General features: G+C 43.0%; 1 protein-coding gene across 4 annotated transcripts in view; it reads right to left on the bottom strand.

Moving 5' to 3' along the window:
* CACNA1H (calcium voltage-gated channel subunit alpha1 H) overlaps positions 1-18409 on the bottom strand; it is a 742004-nt gene that overhangs the window by 98713 nt on the left and 624882 nt on the right. For all 4 annotated transcript variants that reach the window (XM_082260602.1, XM_082260600.1, XM_082260601.1 and 1 more), the window contains 2 exons: positions 7491-7559; positions 7180-7364 (listed from right to left, as the gene is read on the bottom strand). In XM_082260602.1, coding sequence (XP_082116728.1) covers positions 7180-7364; positions 7491-7559 — 254 coding nt within the window. The remainder of the gene's footprint in view (positions 1-7179; positions 7365-7490; positions 7560-18409) is intronic.

The raw sequence follows: 18409 nt of genomic DNA on the forward strand, positions 1-18409 counted from the left end.
GGGGACAGTAAATTTACACTGTTATACAAGCTGTACACTCACTACTTTACATTGTAGCAAAGTGTCATTTCTTCAGTGTTGTCACATGAAAAGATATAATAAAATATTTACTAAAATGTGAGGGGTGTACTCACTTTTGTGAGATACTGTATATCACTGTGAACATCATTTTTGTTTTACGCTAATTTGTAGGCAAGTGCAGTCTATTTTCCCCACTGCAGCTGGCGTTCGTCTGCAGTGGCAATGCAGATGGGGGAGGAAGTCGAGGGTAACCTAGTTCCGCTATGGTTTCCTTGGTTACAGGATGGCAGCTATCTGATTGGATGCTGGGACCCCATGTGGTGGCCATCTTGGGTCAGACAGAGTCTATTTAAGACCCTGACTCCCAGGTTTGGCGTGCATTTTTGCAAGTGGATATAGTAGGACAGGGTCTGACAGGGACAGTGCACAGAGCCAGGGAAAGGATCTGGAGGAGTACAGAATGTGCAGGGACCACTCCAAGCCTCTGGAAAGCTTCCCCTTTGGGTACGGACTGACCAAGCCACATTCTACATTCCGCTCCTTGTGGCAGACCCTTTCCGCACCTCGGAGTCTTCAGTCTACTGTCCCATCATTGTTACAACTTGTGAGCAGTCCCAGTCAAGTTGCTTTCCCCCCCCGGGCTTGTTGTGTATTTCCTGACTTCTGTTACAATATATTCTGTTACTGCACCTGGACTCTGCGTTTTTTCTGCCCGCCACGTCATGCTGCACCTACCCACAAACTGATGAGTTATAAAGGCTTTTAAACCTCCCTTACTTATAACTTTGTGTGCCATCATTTTTCATCTTTTATTTTGTACAAAAAGAGGATTTAATTGTGCTTGTGTGCATTAAAATTCATGTTAGTGTTTTTTCCCCTAAAAATATAGATTTGATAAACAGCTGCACACATATTATGTGACAAAAAAAAAATTGCAACTACCATCTTTATATTCTCTATACCCGCTGCGTTTAGAAAATATATAATGTTCTGGGGGTTTTGTGCAATATTATAGCCAAAAATGCAGATTTTAACATAATGGTTAACTGCTTCAGGTCTATTTTATAGCAGTTTCTGTGGGCCAGATCAGACACTTCCAGTTAGGGGGCACGCTTGCGGTAGCCGATCGGTGGGTGCAGGGTACCCGATGTCCTCCGGCACCCATCAATCGCTAGGCCGATAGACTGAAGTAAACAAGTCAGGTTCTGACAGGAAGGAAGGGATGAATAAACTCCATCTCAAAGCTAAAAAATGCCTAAAAACGCTAATGCAAAAACTCATGTCTTTAACACAGCATTCTACAGGTAAAGCTACTGGCATTTTTATAAGGTCTCATGCACACTGGACATCTTTACAGCTACTGTTTTTGGCTTCAGACATTTTTTTCTGCAGCCAATAAACTCCCCAGCATGTTGTCCCATGTGTCCATGCACACATAGGCTGTTATCAGCAGTTTTTGGCAGGGCGTTTTCTGGCTGGAAAAAAACCCAGAACTAGTGGGTTTTGAAGGGGATTTTTTCAGCTGTAAAAATGCTCTAACTTTGATAAAAGCTTAAAAACGCTGAAAAACACCAAAAAAACGCACACAGTAAAATCGCCAGTGTTAAAATCTTGGTGTTTGGGTGTTTAGAGTAAAGTGTTAATATTATGGGGTTGAATTACAGGGAATTAACACTATTAGTGTAAACAATCTCTGTCCGGTGAAAATACAGAATTGAACAACTTTTATAAATGTTCATTTAGCTCTGAACAGTGTGGATTACATAAACACCAAGAAAGTGTTAAAAAATAACTTCCATAGAGTTAAATAAACACTGGCGATTTTACTGTGCGACTATTCCACGTTTATGAGCGTTTTTGAGCCATAAGCTTTTATGGGAGTATAGTTTTCCAAGAAAAAAACAAAAAAACGCTACACCTGAAAAACGCTAAAAAATGCTACTGCAAAAATGCTGAAAAACTTCTTCTACAGCTACAGCTCTATACTGCCGTTTTGATAACATCCAGTGTGCATGAGGCCTTAAAGAGGAAGTAAATCCTCCTCTGACACTTGTACCTATAGGTAAGCCTATATTAAGGCTTCCCTATAGGTACTGTAAACATCTCCTAAACATCTACCGTTTAGGAGATATTTACCTTACATGCAGCCAGTGACATCACTGGCGCATGCGCTCTGAAGGAACGGCCGCTGGTGCCGTTTCTTCAGAGCTCCGTGCCGTGACTGTCGGCTCCCGCACGCGTGCGCGGGAGTGACGTCACCGCGGATCATACTAGCTCATTATGTGTTTCTCTTACAGGTCGAAAAAAAAAAATTCGTATGGGTTTACAACCTCTTTAAAGTAACGCAGTGCAATATCGCAAAAAATGTCCTGGTCATGAAGGAGGGGTAAATCTCCCAGAGCTCAAGTAGTTTTTTAACCACTTCCCGACCACCGCCGCAGTTTTACTGCAGCAGGGTGGCTCTCCTGCGCAAACCGACGTAAACCTACGTCGGTCGCGCACAGGAAGCTAGGGGGCGAGTGCCTCCACTCGGCAGCGGGGAAGCTGATGCAGTGGGCAGGCGGGTCATATTGTCACCCGTGATCGTTCCCCGCTGAGAGAGAAGGACAGTTGGCTGTTGTAAACACAGCTGACCGTTTTTCTCCCTGGAATGATTACAGAGCTCCTGTGATCCTTCTATATAGGATCACAGGTCTCTATGGTCATTTCACAAGCCACGCCCCCCACAGTTAGAATCACCCCCTAGGCTCACATTTAACCCATTGATCACCCATAGGGTTAACCTCTTCTCTGCCCGTGTCATTATTACAGTAACAGTGCATATTTTTAGCACTGATTACTGTAGTAATGTCACTGGTCCCCCCAAAAGTGTCAAAAATGTCAGTTAGGGGTCCGATCTGTCCGCCGCAATGTCGCAGTTCCGCTAAAAATTACAGATCGCCGCCAATACTAGTTAAAAAAAAAACAAACAGTAAAAATGACATAAATCTTTCCTGTAGTTAGTAGACACGATAACTTTTGCGCGTACCAATCAAAATAAGCTTATTGCAATGTTTTTTTAACCAAAAATATGTAGCAGAAAACAAATTGGCCTAAAATGTTAGAAAATTTTTATTTTTATTTTTTTTTTTGAGAATGTTATAGCAGAATGTGAAAAATATTGTTTTTTTTTTTTTTCTTCAAAATTGTCGCTATTTTTTTTTTGTTTATAGCGCAAACAATAAAAATCGCACAGGTGATCAAATACCACCAAGAAAAGAAAGCTATATTTGTGGGAAAAAAGGACATCAATTTTATTGGGTACAGCATTGCACGACCGCGCAATTGTCTGTTAAAGTAACGCAGTGCCGATTCGCAAAATAGGGCCTGGTCATTAAGGGGGAAATCCTTCTGATCCAGAAGTGGTTAAAGACAACAACATACTATTCACTGCCATATTACTCCTGTTGCTATGGTTCCCTGGCCCTAGCAACCAAGGATTTCTGCTGGTTTCTAAAGCCAACGAGCAGAGGAACCATCGGCCTTGACTTACTTACCTACAAGCTTCTAGAACTAATACAGAAAAAAAACGACTCGGAGCATTTCAAATTGTTTTTGGCGGGGCGCCCCCTTGGATAAATGCATTCCCTTCCAGAATTGTAATTTACTTCAAGAAGCCTGACATCTTTTTACTACTGAGTACGCTACTCTTTCCAAGAAAATGAAAATCGCCAAGATCTAGTGAGACTACTTTCAGGAAGGCGACTGAATTTGGCACGCCATCGCGGTTAATTCCCGCATGTGAGCCCTATGATGGGTGGAGGGGAGGGGGGCAGTGCCAACTATCCATCAGCTGTCGCGTGACCCTGGCTGTGCCCCGACTAAACATAATTTATTCTTTCCTGGAAATATTAAAAGCCTATTTTTGCGGCAGCTATTTGCTTTTTATTTTTTTGGGGGGGGGGGGGGTTGCAACGTACGTTTAAAAATGACATTAGTGTAATACGAAGGGATTCTGGCTGGCAAGTGCAGTTTTGCCCTTGACAATAAAATTATAATCATTTATGTCAAAATACAGAGCAGACCTGAAAGATCCCATTAGAGGAGGAAAAGCCGGTGCCAATTGAGGGAGAAGTGTACACAACGCCTGATTAGGGCGGGTTTTAGTTCAGACGCAGGGACGCAGCGGTAAGTCTAGAGGAGGCTAATCAATGTCATTCACCGGGAACACCAGCTGGACAAGGCATTAGACCGGTCAGCTGTGTCCACGCTAATCCCCTGACACTTGACTTGGGCAGGTATATTTAGCATTGCTAGATGTCAGGTTTTTTTTTCTTCCCCTCTTTGGATTCTAGGACATCTCGGAACACTAGAAGTAATCCTTTTCAAGTGTAATCCACTTTCATCGAAATGTCCTCTCTAGCAACAAAATAAAAGCCTAAAGTGAAACTTTTAAACTCAGAACATGAATTACAAATTCTTCCCGCGTGCCTTTCATTTGAAGCTGAGCTCCAGGCAAATGGATGAAATACATATAATATATATGAGCTGATGACCTGCCAAAGGATTTGTGTTTCTATCCATCCAGTCCTGAAATTTTCACAGCTCTGCCACACAGCACAGCCTTGTCTGGCAGGGCAAGAGAGCTGCTTTTTTCCTAACTGCAAGTACTGTACTGTAAGTAATACAAGTCTTGTCCCTCCCCCAGCCTGTGATTAGATAGTAAAAGTAGAAGCAGAAGACTGATAGGCTCATCCCTCTGTCACTCTGCTGTCTCCTACTATCAGGAGCACTGCAGCACATATGAGTGGCTCCTTAGGCTGCTTCTTGCTTTCTCAATTGGAGCTCAGCTGTATAGGGACTGTAAAAGGATGATGCCAGGGACGAGGTTGTCCAGCACCCAGGGCAAAGATGCCAAACTGCCTTCCCCCCGTTCATGATAAGCAAGCGCCCCAGCAGTCACTCATTGATTTGTCCAAATCACTGTCACTACTTCTATCAGCCTTGTAACAGAAGGAAGGTGCCCCATCCCTATAGTAAACCATTGTGCCCAGGCAAAGATGCCAAAGTGCCCCCCCCCACCACCCGTTCATGATGTGCAAGCTCCCCAACAGTCACTCATTTGTCAAAATCACAGCCGCTGTCACTACCTCTGTCAGCCTTGTAACAGAAGGAAGGGGCCCCATCCCTACAGTAAGCCATCGTGCCCAGGGCAAAGCTGCCAAACTGCCCCCCCCCCCTGTTCATGATGTGCAAGCTCCCCAACAGTCACTCATTTGTCAAAATCATAGCCGCTGTCACTACTTCTGTCAGCCCTGTAAAAGAAGGAAGGTGCCCCCATCCCTACAGTAAGCCACTGCGCCCAGGGCAGGCGCCTTTCTCGCCCAACCCTTGTCCCGGCCCTGATGCCAGGTCAAATTAAGGTACTTTACATTGCCTGCATTTACAAATTAATTTAAAGTGATTGTAAATGATCACCTTGTACAAAAACCCATTTAGTGTAAATTCAAAATGAAAGGCAAAACATTTGTGTGTAGATTTAAAAAAAAAAAAAAAAAAACATTATATACTGTATACCTTTTTCCCTTTTTTATGAGTGATCACATTCCCTCTGTTCTCTGCTGCATAAGAGCTAAGGGGAGGAGAAGCAACCGTAAAATGATCTTCGCAGTGAAAGGCCGTGCAGCGGGGGAGTGTCAGGACAATTGTGCAGTACTGCATGTGCTATATAGAGGGAAGCAGTGTGGCCTTTTTACGGGGCATCTTGCTCCCCCTGCCCAGTCCACGGGTCAGCTTTAACCACGTTCAGAGCAATTTTTTAATTTTTCGCACACTTTAAAATCTGCATTTTCTGGCTAAAAAATACACCTAAACAATGACATATTATCTGAAAGCAGAGGCCCTATTGAATTAAACAGCGGCAATTATAATTTTTTTATGTTGTATGATATTTGCTCAACTGTTTATCATATCTGGATTTTCAGGAAAAAATACACTAACATGAATCTTAGTGCACATGAGCACAATATATTACACTTTTTTTTATTAAAATATAAAAGATGAGGTTGTATCGAGTAAAGAGATACCAAACATGTCAAGCCTTATAATTAATTGTACGCGCCTGTGAAATGGCGAAAAACAATGGTACCCAAAATGGTCCATAGGCAAAGCATTAAAAGTCTTTCCAGGTTATCAATGTAGAGTTGCAAGCTTGTTTTAACCCCTTGAGTTTCAGGATGTTTCTAAACGGCATTGAGACATTAAGTGATTAAAGAGGAAGTAAACCCTCCTCGGCAAGTTGTACCTATAGGTAAGCCTATGATAAGGCTTACCTATAGGTACTGTAAATATCTCCTAAACATGTACCGTTTAGGAGATATTTACCTTAGATGCATCCAGTGACGTCACTGGCGCATGCGCTCTGAAGGAACTGCCTCTGGTGCCGTTCCTTCAGAGCCCTGTGCCGTGACCGTCGGCTCCCGCGCACGTGCGCGGGAGTGACGTCACCGCGGCTCCGGCCAATCAGATGGCCGGATGCCGCGATCCCGGAAGACGGGCGACTGGACATGTCGCACGTCATACAGGTAAGCGGGCGGCACGACGGGGGCTCATTCTAAGGTAAGTATTTCATAATGAGCTAGTATGCGATGCATACTAGCTCATTATGTGTTTGTCTTTCAGGGTAAAAAGGAAAAAAGAAAAAAAAAAAGGGTTTACAACCTCTTTAATGATTACGGAGCTGCATAAATGCACACATCCCAACATTTTGAAATGGGAATGAGGGACACCTATTAGTAAAAGTATGTAGGCATAGGACACACCCCCTGTCACGCCCCCTTAAAGGAGAATTATACAAAAAAATGGTTAGTTAAATCCACAAGTGTTTTTTTTTTTTTTACCACCACTATTCGTTTACATTGGCTTTTGAAATTTACAAATGCAAATAGGATGAAAGGTTTGGCACTGGGAAACACTTTATGGAAAGCTAAAAATGCATTTTATATACAACTATATAGATTCTACCAACATGAAGGACAACTGAGGTGGAAAGAGGGACAGAGGGACTTTGTGCCAAATCAGGGACAGTCCCTCGAAATCAGGGACAGTTGGGAGCTATGCAAATGTGTCTTTTGCATCTGCCCAGAGTTTGGCTTTAAGCAACAGGAACCACACACTTACCTCAAAGGCCGCAGGGTCCTTAACAGACGCAGCACCCGCAGGATGCCCAGGATCTTGGCACCACCTGCAGAGGCCAGGGACACGATGATATCAATAATGGAAACAAACACCAGAACTCCATCTAGAACGTTCCAACTACTCTGTAGGTACGCTCGCTCCCCAGAGACGAAACCAAGTGCGACCACCTGTGTATAGGAAGAGCAGGGACAAGGGTTAGGCAAACATGGACCTCCCTGGTTACAAAAAATCAACATTTACCTCTGACTGGTCACCACTAACTAGGTAATAATATCATTTTATAGACACATTACCTTAATTGTCATTTCCACAACAAAGATGGCTGTAAAGATGTGATTGGACACACTGAGGAAGATCCGCTCCTGTGTACATAAAAAGATAGATAAATAAAACCAATGCAAAGACAAAAATACATTTTCATAAAAAATAAAAGCCACAACCGACATTGTGGTCGGGGTCTCCTACCTAGTGCAAGCAATACATACAGTACAATGATTTTTTATCCATTTACTTGATCAGATGTCAGAAGAAATTGTTTGATAAATAACTGACACATTTGCGTGCATTTGTTTGATCGCTTTTATTGACAAAAGTCAATCAGAAAGTCATGGCTGTTGCTGTGAAAGATGATTGTTTACAGAAATCTGAACTTAGGGAGGAGCTTACCAATTAGCGGCACACAATGAGCGCCATGGCAAAATGAAGCCAAGTCAACTCACCTTGGAATTCTTCACTTTCATCAGAGAACACGAGATGTTACCCTGGGAGTACATTTTATGGGGTGATAAGAAACTGGGAGCCAGAAACCCCACCATTTGGCAGATGTAGTCAGCAAGTGGAGGTCCTGGAAAGAGCTGGAGGGCAGGGAGAGGTAGACCTTCACCCAGAAGAGTTGGCAATAGCCTTTCTGCCCTCATATGTTGGAGGAGGCTATGGTGGGTAGCAATAGGCCTTTTAGGCCAGGCCAAGCATTTTCTGGAGTGAAGCTATCCCCGTGGAGGACCAGGGAGAGGTGTCCCCAGCTAGAGGTGTTTGCGGTGATCCTATCTCAGAGGAACTATCTGCAAGAAACAGTGAGTGGACAAAGACAGCCTAAGGCGAACCAGAACCTCTGAGTAAGTACTAATGACCTTGGGTGGAGAAGGACTGAGGTAGGGATGTTGACATGTGATGTATGCTCCTGGATGCTTTCACGTGTGACTGCTGCAGACTGTCCACTATATGTGATTGATAATGTACTTTCAAGTGACCTGGATAGTATGTCAACATGATGTGACTACATTTGCCATCTTTTAACTACCATTGTTAAAGTGCAGCCATCCTACTTCTTTGTGGACATTCCTTTGTTTGGGATATAAGGGCTGATGGCCAGGAATGTCATGAAGAGCCCTTTGGCACAGGGCTGTCTTAATCCATGGGCACTCCTGAGCACTGCCCACTGGCACCAGGTGCATAAGGGCCCTAGGATTGTCTTGCAATACATCATACTTGCAAACGGTCCCGGACTTGCTAAGCAAGTCACGCTTTATTCCTTCCTTTATACCTTCACCTACTTTGTGAGTACATTTCCTTTATTACGCCAATTAAATTATTAAAACAGGCTTCACTATTCTGGGATCTTTATTGTTTTAATAATTTTATTGGCGTAATAAAGGAAATGTACTCACAAAGTAAGTGAAGGTAATTAAGTGAAGGTATAAGCAAAAAAAGTATCACATAAGGTTCCGGGAATGCCGCGGCCGCGTGCGTTCCACGGCAAACCAGGAAGTGAACCGGAAGTTGATGTCAGAAAGTGCCGCACCTGAAATTACGTCGACGCGTTTCGCCCTCCGACTTGGGCGTTATCACCTTACTAATATATCCGAGTTTTTACTTGGTGAACATCAGCTGCAACCATTTATTTATCTACTTGTATTTTTATTTACATAATTTTCACATATTTATCACCATATCACTATATTTAATTAGCGCGGGTTTAAATTCACTTATCAAAAAAAAATGTATAAATATTATCAACATTTTAGAAACAGTATCCAAAGCAGCAATATAAACAATTATTGTTTTTTACATTCATGAACTATTACTGTGGCTACTTTACAAACTAACAAGATGTATAACTTGGATCACCTATTGCTTTTTATGACATTGAATGTTTTTTACATGATTAAACTGGAAAGCACATTTGGGCTTTAACACATGATTAACTCACCTGCTGTATTTTCATCAAAATAATGCATTACAATGCATGACATGTGCACTGTGGTGCGTTGTACTGTTAATGCTTTAGCAGCACAGTATACAAACAAATTGAAAATGCATTCTAAATGAACAGCACCTCAACGCATGTGTTCTACCACAAGATATCATAATGTATTGTGTAGAACAGGGATCTCCAAACTATCTAAACAAAGGGCCAGTTTACTGGCCTTCAAACATTACGGGGGCCGGAATTTAAATGCCCCCAGAGTCAAATGTCATATGGTTAGGTATGTAAATAATGCTTCAGGTTTGGTGATCCGTGGGAGTAAAAGGAAATTACATAGCACCTGTGGACAGTAGGGGGGGAAATAGTGTCCCATAATTGATAATGTTGGGAGGAGATATAGTGCCCCATCATTGATGTCATTAGGAGGACTAGTACCCCATCATTAGTATTAGTAGGATGAATCATTCCCCATTCTTGGTGTCAGTGGGAGGAGTTAAGTCCCACATTTGGTGTCAGTGGGAGGAGCTACTGTATTTCCCACTGATGGTATCAGTGGAAGAAATCGTGCCTCATTGTTGGTGTCAGTGTGATGAGCAGTGCCTCATACCGGTGAGAGGAATAGTGCCACAGGGGTCCAATAAAGGCAAGCAAAGGGCCAAATCCAGCACGCAGTTTGGACACCACTGATGTAGAGTTTTTATCCTTACTGGGAACTGCAGCAGTACCTTGGATTTACAAGTAAGGCTGGCCAAATATTATACAATAATCTTGTATGATTTTCCTTTAGATTTATTTACCCAAACCACATAACATGAGGTTAAACCTAAACACTTTAAATTTGTATGCAATTAGGCAGGCCCTTGCACTACATAGGTGATGGTAAATCTAAAGGAAATTGAACAAGAAAATTATATAATGTATGGCCAGCTTAAAGTCTTACTAAACCCAGGACCCTGCATGCACTATATTTGGTCTCCCACAGTACACAGAACATGGAAATACAATTATTTTAGTAAATATACACTGCTAAATATCTTTTCTCCTCAGTAGTATATAGCAATCTTGTGACTTCTATCAGTGCCTGGTTAAAGCTTGTAGGAGGGGTTTTCATTCTATTCTGACTGTTCTATGAGACTGAAGGACCCCTGACCCTCAGTCTGGACAGAGCTGATTGGCCCTGTGCTGATCACATGCACTCTCCTAAGAAAAAAAAAAACTCTCAAGCCATACAGACCAAACTGAGCATGTGCAGAGTAACTCCAAATGCTCTGTTCTATCAGCAGATGGATTGGGGACAGTGGAAGAAGGGAAGGATCCTAAAAGACAGGATCATACAGCCCTTTTACACAATGCGCAGGATTAACCGCTTAGGCTACACAGTGAGTATAACAAGCATGCTTTACTGCATATACAGACTGTTTTTACTGTTGTAGGTTTAACCTTCTTAGCGGTATTCCCGAGCATGGCTCGGGGTTAAATTTCAGAGCCAAAAGTGGTGAGCGCGAGCCACACTCGGGGTACCGCCAGAAGCATCGCTGGATCCTGCAAGCAGGGTTACTTACCTTGTCATCAGGATCCAGCGATGTGTCCCGGCGGTGTCTAGCGGCGGTTCTTCCTCCCGATCCTCTCCGTGCCACGGCTTCCGTCTCCTGCGACGTGATGTTCGCAGGGGGGTGGAACCAGCGGCAAATTCAAATGTAAAACACACCAAACACACCGATACGGTTCAAAATAAAAAAAAAATCACATTAGTTTGCCCCCCAGTGCCCTTTCCTGCAGTTTTACTGTACTTTTTATGTATACATATATATATATATATATATATATATATATATATATATATATATATATATATATTTATATACACTGAATACTCCTTTACAGGATTTAGTAACAGTTTGGACTGTGCCCCTCTCTTGGGCGTGATTATTTATTTCGCAATATAACAAATGTGCAGGTAAAGCATCATTAGCTTTTTTCTGAACAATTTTACGCTTCAGGAACAGAAGTCACCTAGCTTCCTGAAATGCTTCTATAACCGATTTTCCGTTCGTTATTACTGCCTCGTTAAAGGGTCACTGTAGAGGTGTCTAGGGCAGAAATCTGTGCTTTATTCTCTCTCGCTTTATACCCTTCTTGGATTTTAGCACTGAGACCTCTGCTCTGAAGTTTCCAGCTCATATCACCTGTCACTCTCTAGATGTTACAAGAAGATTTTGGGTTCTTCATTCAAGGGAAATGCAGCAGACAGAAGTGAAACTCCTTTGGGAGTTTTGCTAATGGAGTTCCATCATAAATCCACAGAGACTTATGATGGTCATACACTTAATGAAAAATCTTACGAAAGCCTATCAATTATAACAATCATTAGATTTTCAAATAATTAGTGGGTGAAAACTATAATAGTTTTCAACTTTTCAGAGCCAAAAAAATCAATTGAATAGTTTAAAACATTTTTAGTGAATGAACGAAATTTGAAAGGTTAGTGTGTTTCACTCGCTGTAAAAATCGTTAGATTTCTGTTCCAATAGTTTTTATGACAAATTTAAAGCTGCATACTGAAGTTTATACTTAAACAATTGTCAGAAAGTTATCAGAACAAGGATGCATTTTCTAATATGATCAGAGACCCTGACCAGTTAAACATAGAAAAACTAGATTAAAAAAGTTTTAGGCCCAACAATTCGGCTCTACTCATTAGCATGACTCATTGGCATTAGGGATGGGCTGTGTGTTCATAAGTTCGCCTAGAACATCAACAGTGACAAGGTGAGGCGCCGAATCCGAAATTACTATATGCTGAATAAATAAATGGTGGTAATGAATAAAAATTGTGATAAATATTAAATATCAATATTTCATATAGTGCACACATTTAATATTTATAATATTAATAATAATAATATTTAATATTTATCACATTTTTTATTCATTATCACCATTTGTTTATTTAGCATATAGTAATTTCGGATTCGGCGTCTCATATTGTCACTATTATTGTTTTTTGGTTACCCAAAATTGATGGCAGCCGCATCTTTATATTTCACTTAATTAATTACTTTCCATACATCATAGGGAGGCACCATTATCTAGGTTTTCACATTCGCCTAGAACATCAGCTGTTCGTGTGTTCACTGAACAAATGAGGCGCTCGGCAGGAAGTTCACCCGCCAATGAGCGCCCCATAATGCACTGCGCCCTTGCAGTGCATTGCTTGCTGATGATTGGCCAAAGCCTGACCTGTATGCTTTGGCCAATCACAGCACAATGTACTGTGAGAGCCATGATTGGCCAAAGGCAGAGTGCCTTTAGCCAATCATGGCTCAGGGGCTAAGTCCACGCCCCGCACTATATAAGGCTGCTGCTTACACGGCAGCTGTGTATAATATGTGACAATGGAGATTAGGCAGGTAGTTAGTGGATAGTGAGTTCAGTCAGTTTAGTGCAGTCAGTCTAGTGTACAGGCATACCCCACTGGATATGTTTTAGTTCTGGGTCCCCTCTAGGCACTTACGAAGTTTGGTGTCCCTGTCACTTATGGTTTGGGAACATTGCCATGTCAAGCTGACCAAGATTTCCCATAGACGCCAATGTTAAAGACAGGGAGCAGTGCCATGCCAAGCTGACTAATATTTCCCATAGACGCTAATGAGCACTGAAAGCTGAAAATTGGTCTGAGCAGGAAGGGGGTGAAAGTGCCCTGTATTTAAGTGGTTAAGGGAAACCCTATGTCAGAATTAAAAAAAAACATGGCGTGGGGTCCCCCCCCCAAAATCGATACCAGGCCCTTTGGGTCTGGTAAAGATTTTAGGGGAACTCCACGCCATAATGTTTAAAAAAAAATGGCATGGGGTCCCCCAAAATTCATATCAGACTCTTATCTGAGCAAGCAGCCTAGCTGGCCAGGAAAGGGCGAGGACGAGTGAGGGCCCCCCCCTCCTGAAACATATCAGGTTGCTTGCGCTCAACATGGGGAGGGTGCTTTGGGGTGCCCCCCAAAGCAACTTGTCCCCATGTTGATGGAGACAAGGGCCTCTTCCCAACAAATCAGGGCTGTGGTTGTGGGGGTCTGTGGGTGGGGGGGGTTTATCGGAATCTGGACGCCCCCTTTAACAAGGGGGCCCCCAGGTCCTGGTCCCCCTATGTATATGGGTATCAGGTACATCGTATCCCTACCTATTCACCAAAAAAGTGTCAAAAAGTAGTCTCCCAGTGGTACCACCCCTTCTGATGTCACATGATGTCACGTGATGTTAGAAGGGGCGGTGCCACCAAGTGACATAGCCAGGTCGCCCTGCCCCTTGCCTATAGAAGAGCTGTCAAAGCAGAGAGAAGGCATTCTGCATGCAGGACGCCTCCCAAGAGGTGGAAGTGTTTTTTTTTTTTTTCGAGTCCAGGGGGCGTCGTGATTGATGATGGATTTATATCAGGGGACACTATTTTTTTAAATTTTTCGTTTTTAAACAAGGACTTGTCAAAAACTGTTTGCTGTGGTTCTTATTTTTTGACACTTTTTTGGTGAATGGGTAGGGGTAAGATGTACCCGAAACCCATTCACATGGGGGGTGGCCGGGATCTGGGGGCCCCCTTGTTAAAGGCGTGGGGTTCCCCCTAAAATCCATACCAGACCAGAAGGGCCTGGTATGGACTAGGGTAGGGGCTCCAAGCTGTTTTTTTTTTTTTTCATTTTTTTTTTTAATCTGTATTGCCGGGAGCTAGCAATACATTATAGCCGCGAGCAAGTTTAAATTAAATTTAAGAGTAAAGAGTTAATAAAGAGTTTGAAGTTATCATCTACAGTGCATAAAGTCATCCAAAGATTCAGAGAATCTGCAACAATCTCTGTGCGTAAGGGTCAAGGCCGGAAAACCATACTGGATGCCTGTGATCTTCAGGCCCTTAGATGGCACTGCATCACATACAGGAATGCTACTGTAATGGAAATCACAACATGGGCTCAGGAATACTTCCAGAAAACATTGTCGGTGAACACAATCCACCGTGCCATTCGCCGTTGCCAACTAAAACTCTATTGGCCAAAAAAGAAGCCATATCTAAACATGATCCAGAGGCGCAGGCATTTTCTCTGGGCCAAGGCTCATTTAAAATGGTCTGTGGCAAAGTGGAAAACTGTTCTGTGGTCAGATGAATCAAAATTTGAAGTTCTTTTTGGAAAACTGTGACGCCATGTCATCCGGACTAAAGAGGACAAGGACAACCCAAGTTGTTATCAGCGCTCAGTTCAGAAGCCTGCATCTCTGATGGTATGGGGTTGCATGAGTGCGTGTGGCATGGGTAGCTTAAGCTTACACATCTGGAAAGGCACCATTAATGCTGAAAGTTATATCCAAGTTCTAGAACAACATATGCTCCCATCCAGATGTTGTCTCTTTCAGGGAAGACCTTGCATTTTCCAACATGACAATGTCAGACCACATACTGCATCAATTACAACATCATGGCTGCGTAGAAGGAGGATCTGGGTACTGAAATGGCCAGCCTGCAGTCCAGATCTTTCACCCATAGAAAACATTTGGCGCATCATAAAGAGGAAGATGTGACAAAAAAGACCTAAGACAGTTGAGCAACTAGAAGCCTGTATTAGACAAGAATGGGACAACATTCCTATTCCTAAACTTCAGCAACCTGTCTCCTCAGTCCCCAGACGTTTGCACACTGTTATAAAAAGAAGAGGGGATGCCACACAGTGGTAAACATGGCCTTGTCCCAACTTTTTTGAGATGTGTTGATGCCATGAAATTTAAAATCAACTTATTTTTCCCTTAAAATGAAACATTTTCTCAGTTTAAACATTTGATATGTCATCTATGATTTATTCTGAATAAAATATTGAAATTTGAAACTTCCACATCATTTCATTCTGTTTTTATTCACAATTTGTACAGTGTACCAACTTTTTTGGAATCGGGTTTGTAGGTGCCCAGGCTGCAGAGCGGATGCCGACACTCGCACAGGATGATCTCCCTGCAAGTGAGAAAGGCAGAGCTACCTGCATTGTGCGTGGATGTACTAGAGCTCCCTGAGTGTTCAGCTTAATACAGCAAAAATAGTAAGACATGTGGAAGATGGAGGAGCTTTTAAGGTGGGGGGAGAAGATGGAGGCAGTGGAGAGGGGGCTGCATGCAGAGGTCAAAGCTGAAGAGGGGTGAAGGTGAGATGTGGATGGGGGATGCAGAGGTAAGCAGCTGTGGAAGCACTCTGTAGGTAATGCAATCCTGGTAATTATTGCCCCATTAAGACCCTCCCACTCTTATTGAAATTTGATCACACCCAGTATTTTAAGCAAGTTTGGAGGGTGTGGGTTGGGTTCGAGGAGGGTTTTGGGGGGGTCGTGGTTGAGTTCCTGCCCCTTTTTTTGGAGAAAAAAAGCCGTGATTAATACTGTTTTCAATCTTAAGCCCCAATGAAAGGGGTGGTTTTGGACCCCCAAAATGCATCGGATACTCTCTTGATTGTCTCCCTGATGTTTATTGAGATAAAGTTGTTTCTGAACCTTTTAGCAGTGTTGTGGCTCTTTAGTTTTTGTTACAGAATATAATAGGAAGATTCTTCCATCCATGATAAACAGAATTCATTGATTTCTTGTGTTCAGGCCGTGGGGTTGAACAAAATAGAAATTGATGAGTACCTATCCTTAATCACACCTTAAAGTCCACAAGTGCATAGATCTGCATCCTTCACAGCTGAACTCCAGGCAATACAGCTTTTTTTCAGCCAGAAAATGGTGGAACGGAGTTCCGCCACCTCAGGCACTAGCCCTGTGCTTTATGCTCACTTCTGTCACTTTTAAAGACAGAAGCCACAGAGGCTTGTGTGATTAGAAGTGACAGCGCAACTCTTCAGGTGGCTGCACTGAACCCTCCCTGGGTGCAGCTGGTATATTTTAAGGGGGGGGGGGGGCGCCAATGTCATCGCTAGTGCCGGGCATCCAAGCACCACAATCTGTTCACTGCGCACTCCTGAACTCTGCACTCTGAACATAGCGGGCTTCAAAACTCTGCATTATATACGTAGCTCACTCCTGAACCCTGCACTCTGTACTTAGAAAGTTTCTGCAATGTGCACTCTATACATAGTACGCTCGTGAACTCTGCACTCTATAAGTAGTGCACTCTTGAACTCTGTGCTCTGTACATAGCGTACTACTGGACCCTGAGCTCTGTATGTACTGCACTCCTAAACCCCGCATTTTGTACGTAGAGCACTTCTGAACCCTGCGCTCTGTATGTAGTGCACACCTGAACCCTACACTCTGTGCAAAGAGCACTCCTGAACCTTGCACTCTGTATGTAGCACATTCCTGAACCCCGCACTCTGTATGTAGCACATTCCTGAACCCTTCACTCTGTATGTAGCACACTTCAGGTTATTAATGCCCCTTTGAGACTGTCCCACTCTTGGTACCAATTGGCTACACCCACCATTTGCTGAGCCATGCTATCTTGCCCCCCCTGTCCGGGGAAAAGTGGGGGTGTGGTTGAGTTCCTGCACATGTTCTCTAAGAAAAAAGCCCTATGTATTTCAATCTATCAAGCTCTTAGATTCCCATATCTCTATCAGGCAGGGGGAGGAGACCCAATTTTTCTCTGTTGCAATTACAGGTCCTGTCCCTCCCCCAGCCTGTGATTGGACAGTCAAAAGAGAAGCTGCAGATTAATGAGACCATTTCTCCATCACTCTGCACTCTCCTCCCATCAGTATGCACCTCACATTGAAGCAGAACTGATGCTGCGTTTGCTGCTCTACTGCAAGAGGTTAATATCAGATGACATTCAGGTATTTACACCACTTGCATAAAAAAAAGTAAAAAAAAAAAAGTTTAAATATGGATTCATGAATATGGAGCTGCATTCATTTGTGTCTTTTATATCGGCCTGGAGTTCAATGTTAAACTTTTTCACCTTGTCTCCCCTTCTAGATTGTTCCTTTCTGATCTTATACCGTTCCACAGTGATCTAGAAGACATAAGTCCTACGCATTTCCTTCTGCTAGCCATCCTGACAGACAGCTGAATAGAGACAATTTTCTGTGAAGTAGTAATTCCTCTCATTACCACTAATCACCAGATCCTGTTAATATCCGAGAGTCGAATTTATAATTACTAAGTCTTTCTGTCACTGTAATCTCTTCAGCTCTCTCCTTGTGTCTTCACCAACCCTCGAGCCGTATCATTGAAAATGAAACTTTAAGCACGTTCGTATGAAAAATTATATATCTATACTGTACATTGTAGTGGGCTGCATTGTAAAAAAAGGGTCACATGAGTTTTTTAATTCATTGTCTTGCATTGGCAGCCTATACATAATGCATGGGCTGCCTTAATGGAAAGCATAGTAACATGCATTAACGTCTGCAAGTCATTACTATCCTGGACAAACATGCGCACTACAGTTCCTTAGACTTCTATGAGATCATCTGTGATTGTCTCTGGCTTCAATACACATCCCCATAGAAGTCTATCCAACTGTTATGTCCAGAGAGGGCTGGGACAGTGGAAAATGGCAACACTGGATGTAAACAATGTTACAGTACAGCAGGGGTGCTCAACCCGTGGCCCTCTGATGTGGCCCATGACCTCAAACCAGGGAAGTGCATGACTGGGTTCGGCAACCCGTTGATCATGATCTGGCCTTGCCAACCCGCTATTCTGGAGCATCAGAGTGCAGTGAGCAAGTGCTGACAGCAGAGAAAACAGGGCAGCCACGGAGAAAGCAGGAGCCACATAAGCCGATGCTTCCTCTGTAGCGCTGGCTCTTGTCCTTGGCAGAGTGATACTAAGTGCACTCCGCCTCTAATCCTTTCCAGCAGCCTAGCAGCAGCTGTTAGGGGAAAAGAAGGTCAGTGTATTAAACAACACATACACTGGGCATAATTGCTTTTGCAATGGGCAAATTGGCACCTATAAAAGGGTTAAGTTGGTTGTCAAGTAAACATTTTTTTTTTTTTTTTAATAACAAACATGTCTGCTCTGTGGCCCCAATCCTC

This window comes from Pelophylax lessonae, assembly GCF_965119305.1.
Source record: "Pelophylax lessonae genome assembly, chromosome: 6".
NCBI classification, from domain to species: domain Eukaryota; kingdom Metazoa; phylum Chordata; class Amphibia; order Anura; family Ranidae; genus Pelophylax; species Pelophylax lessonae.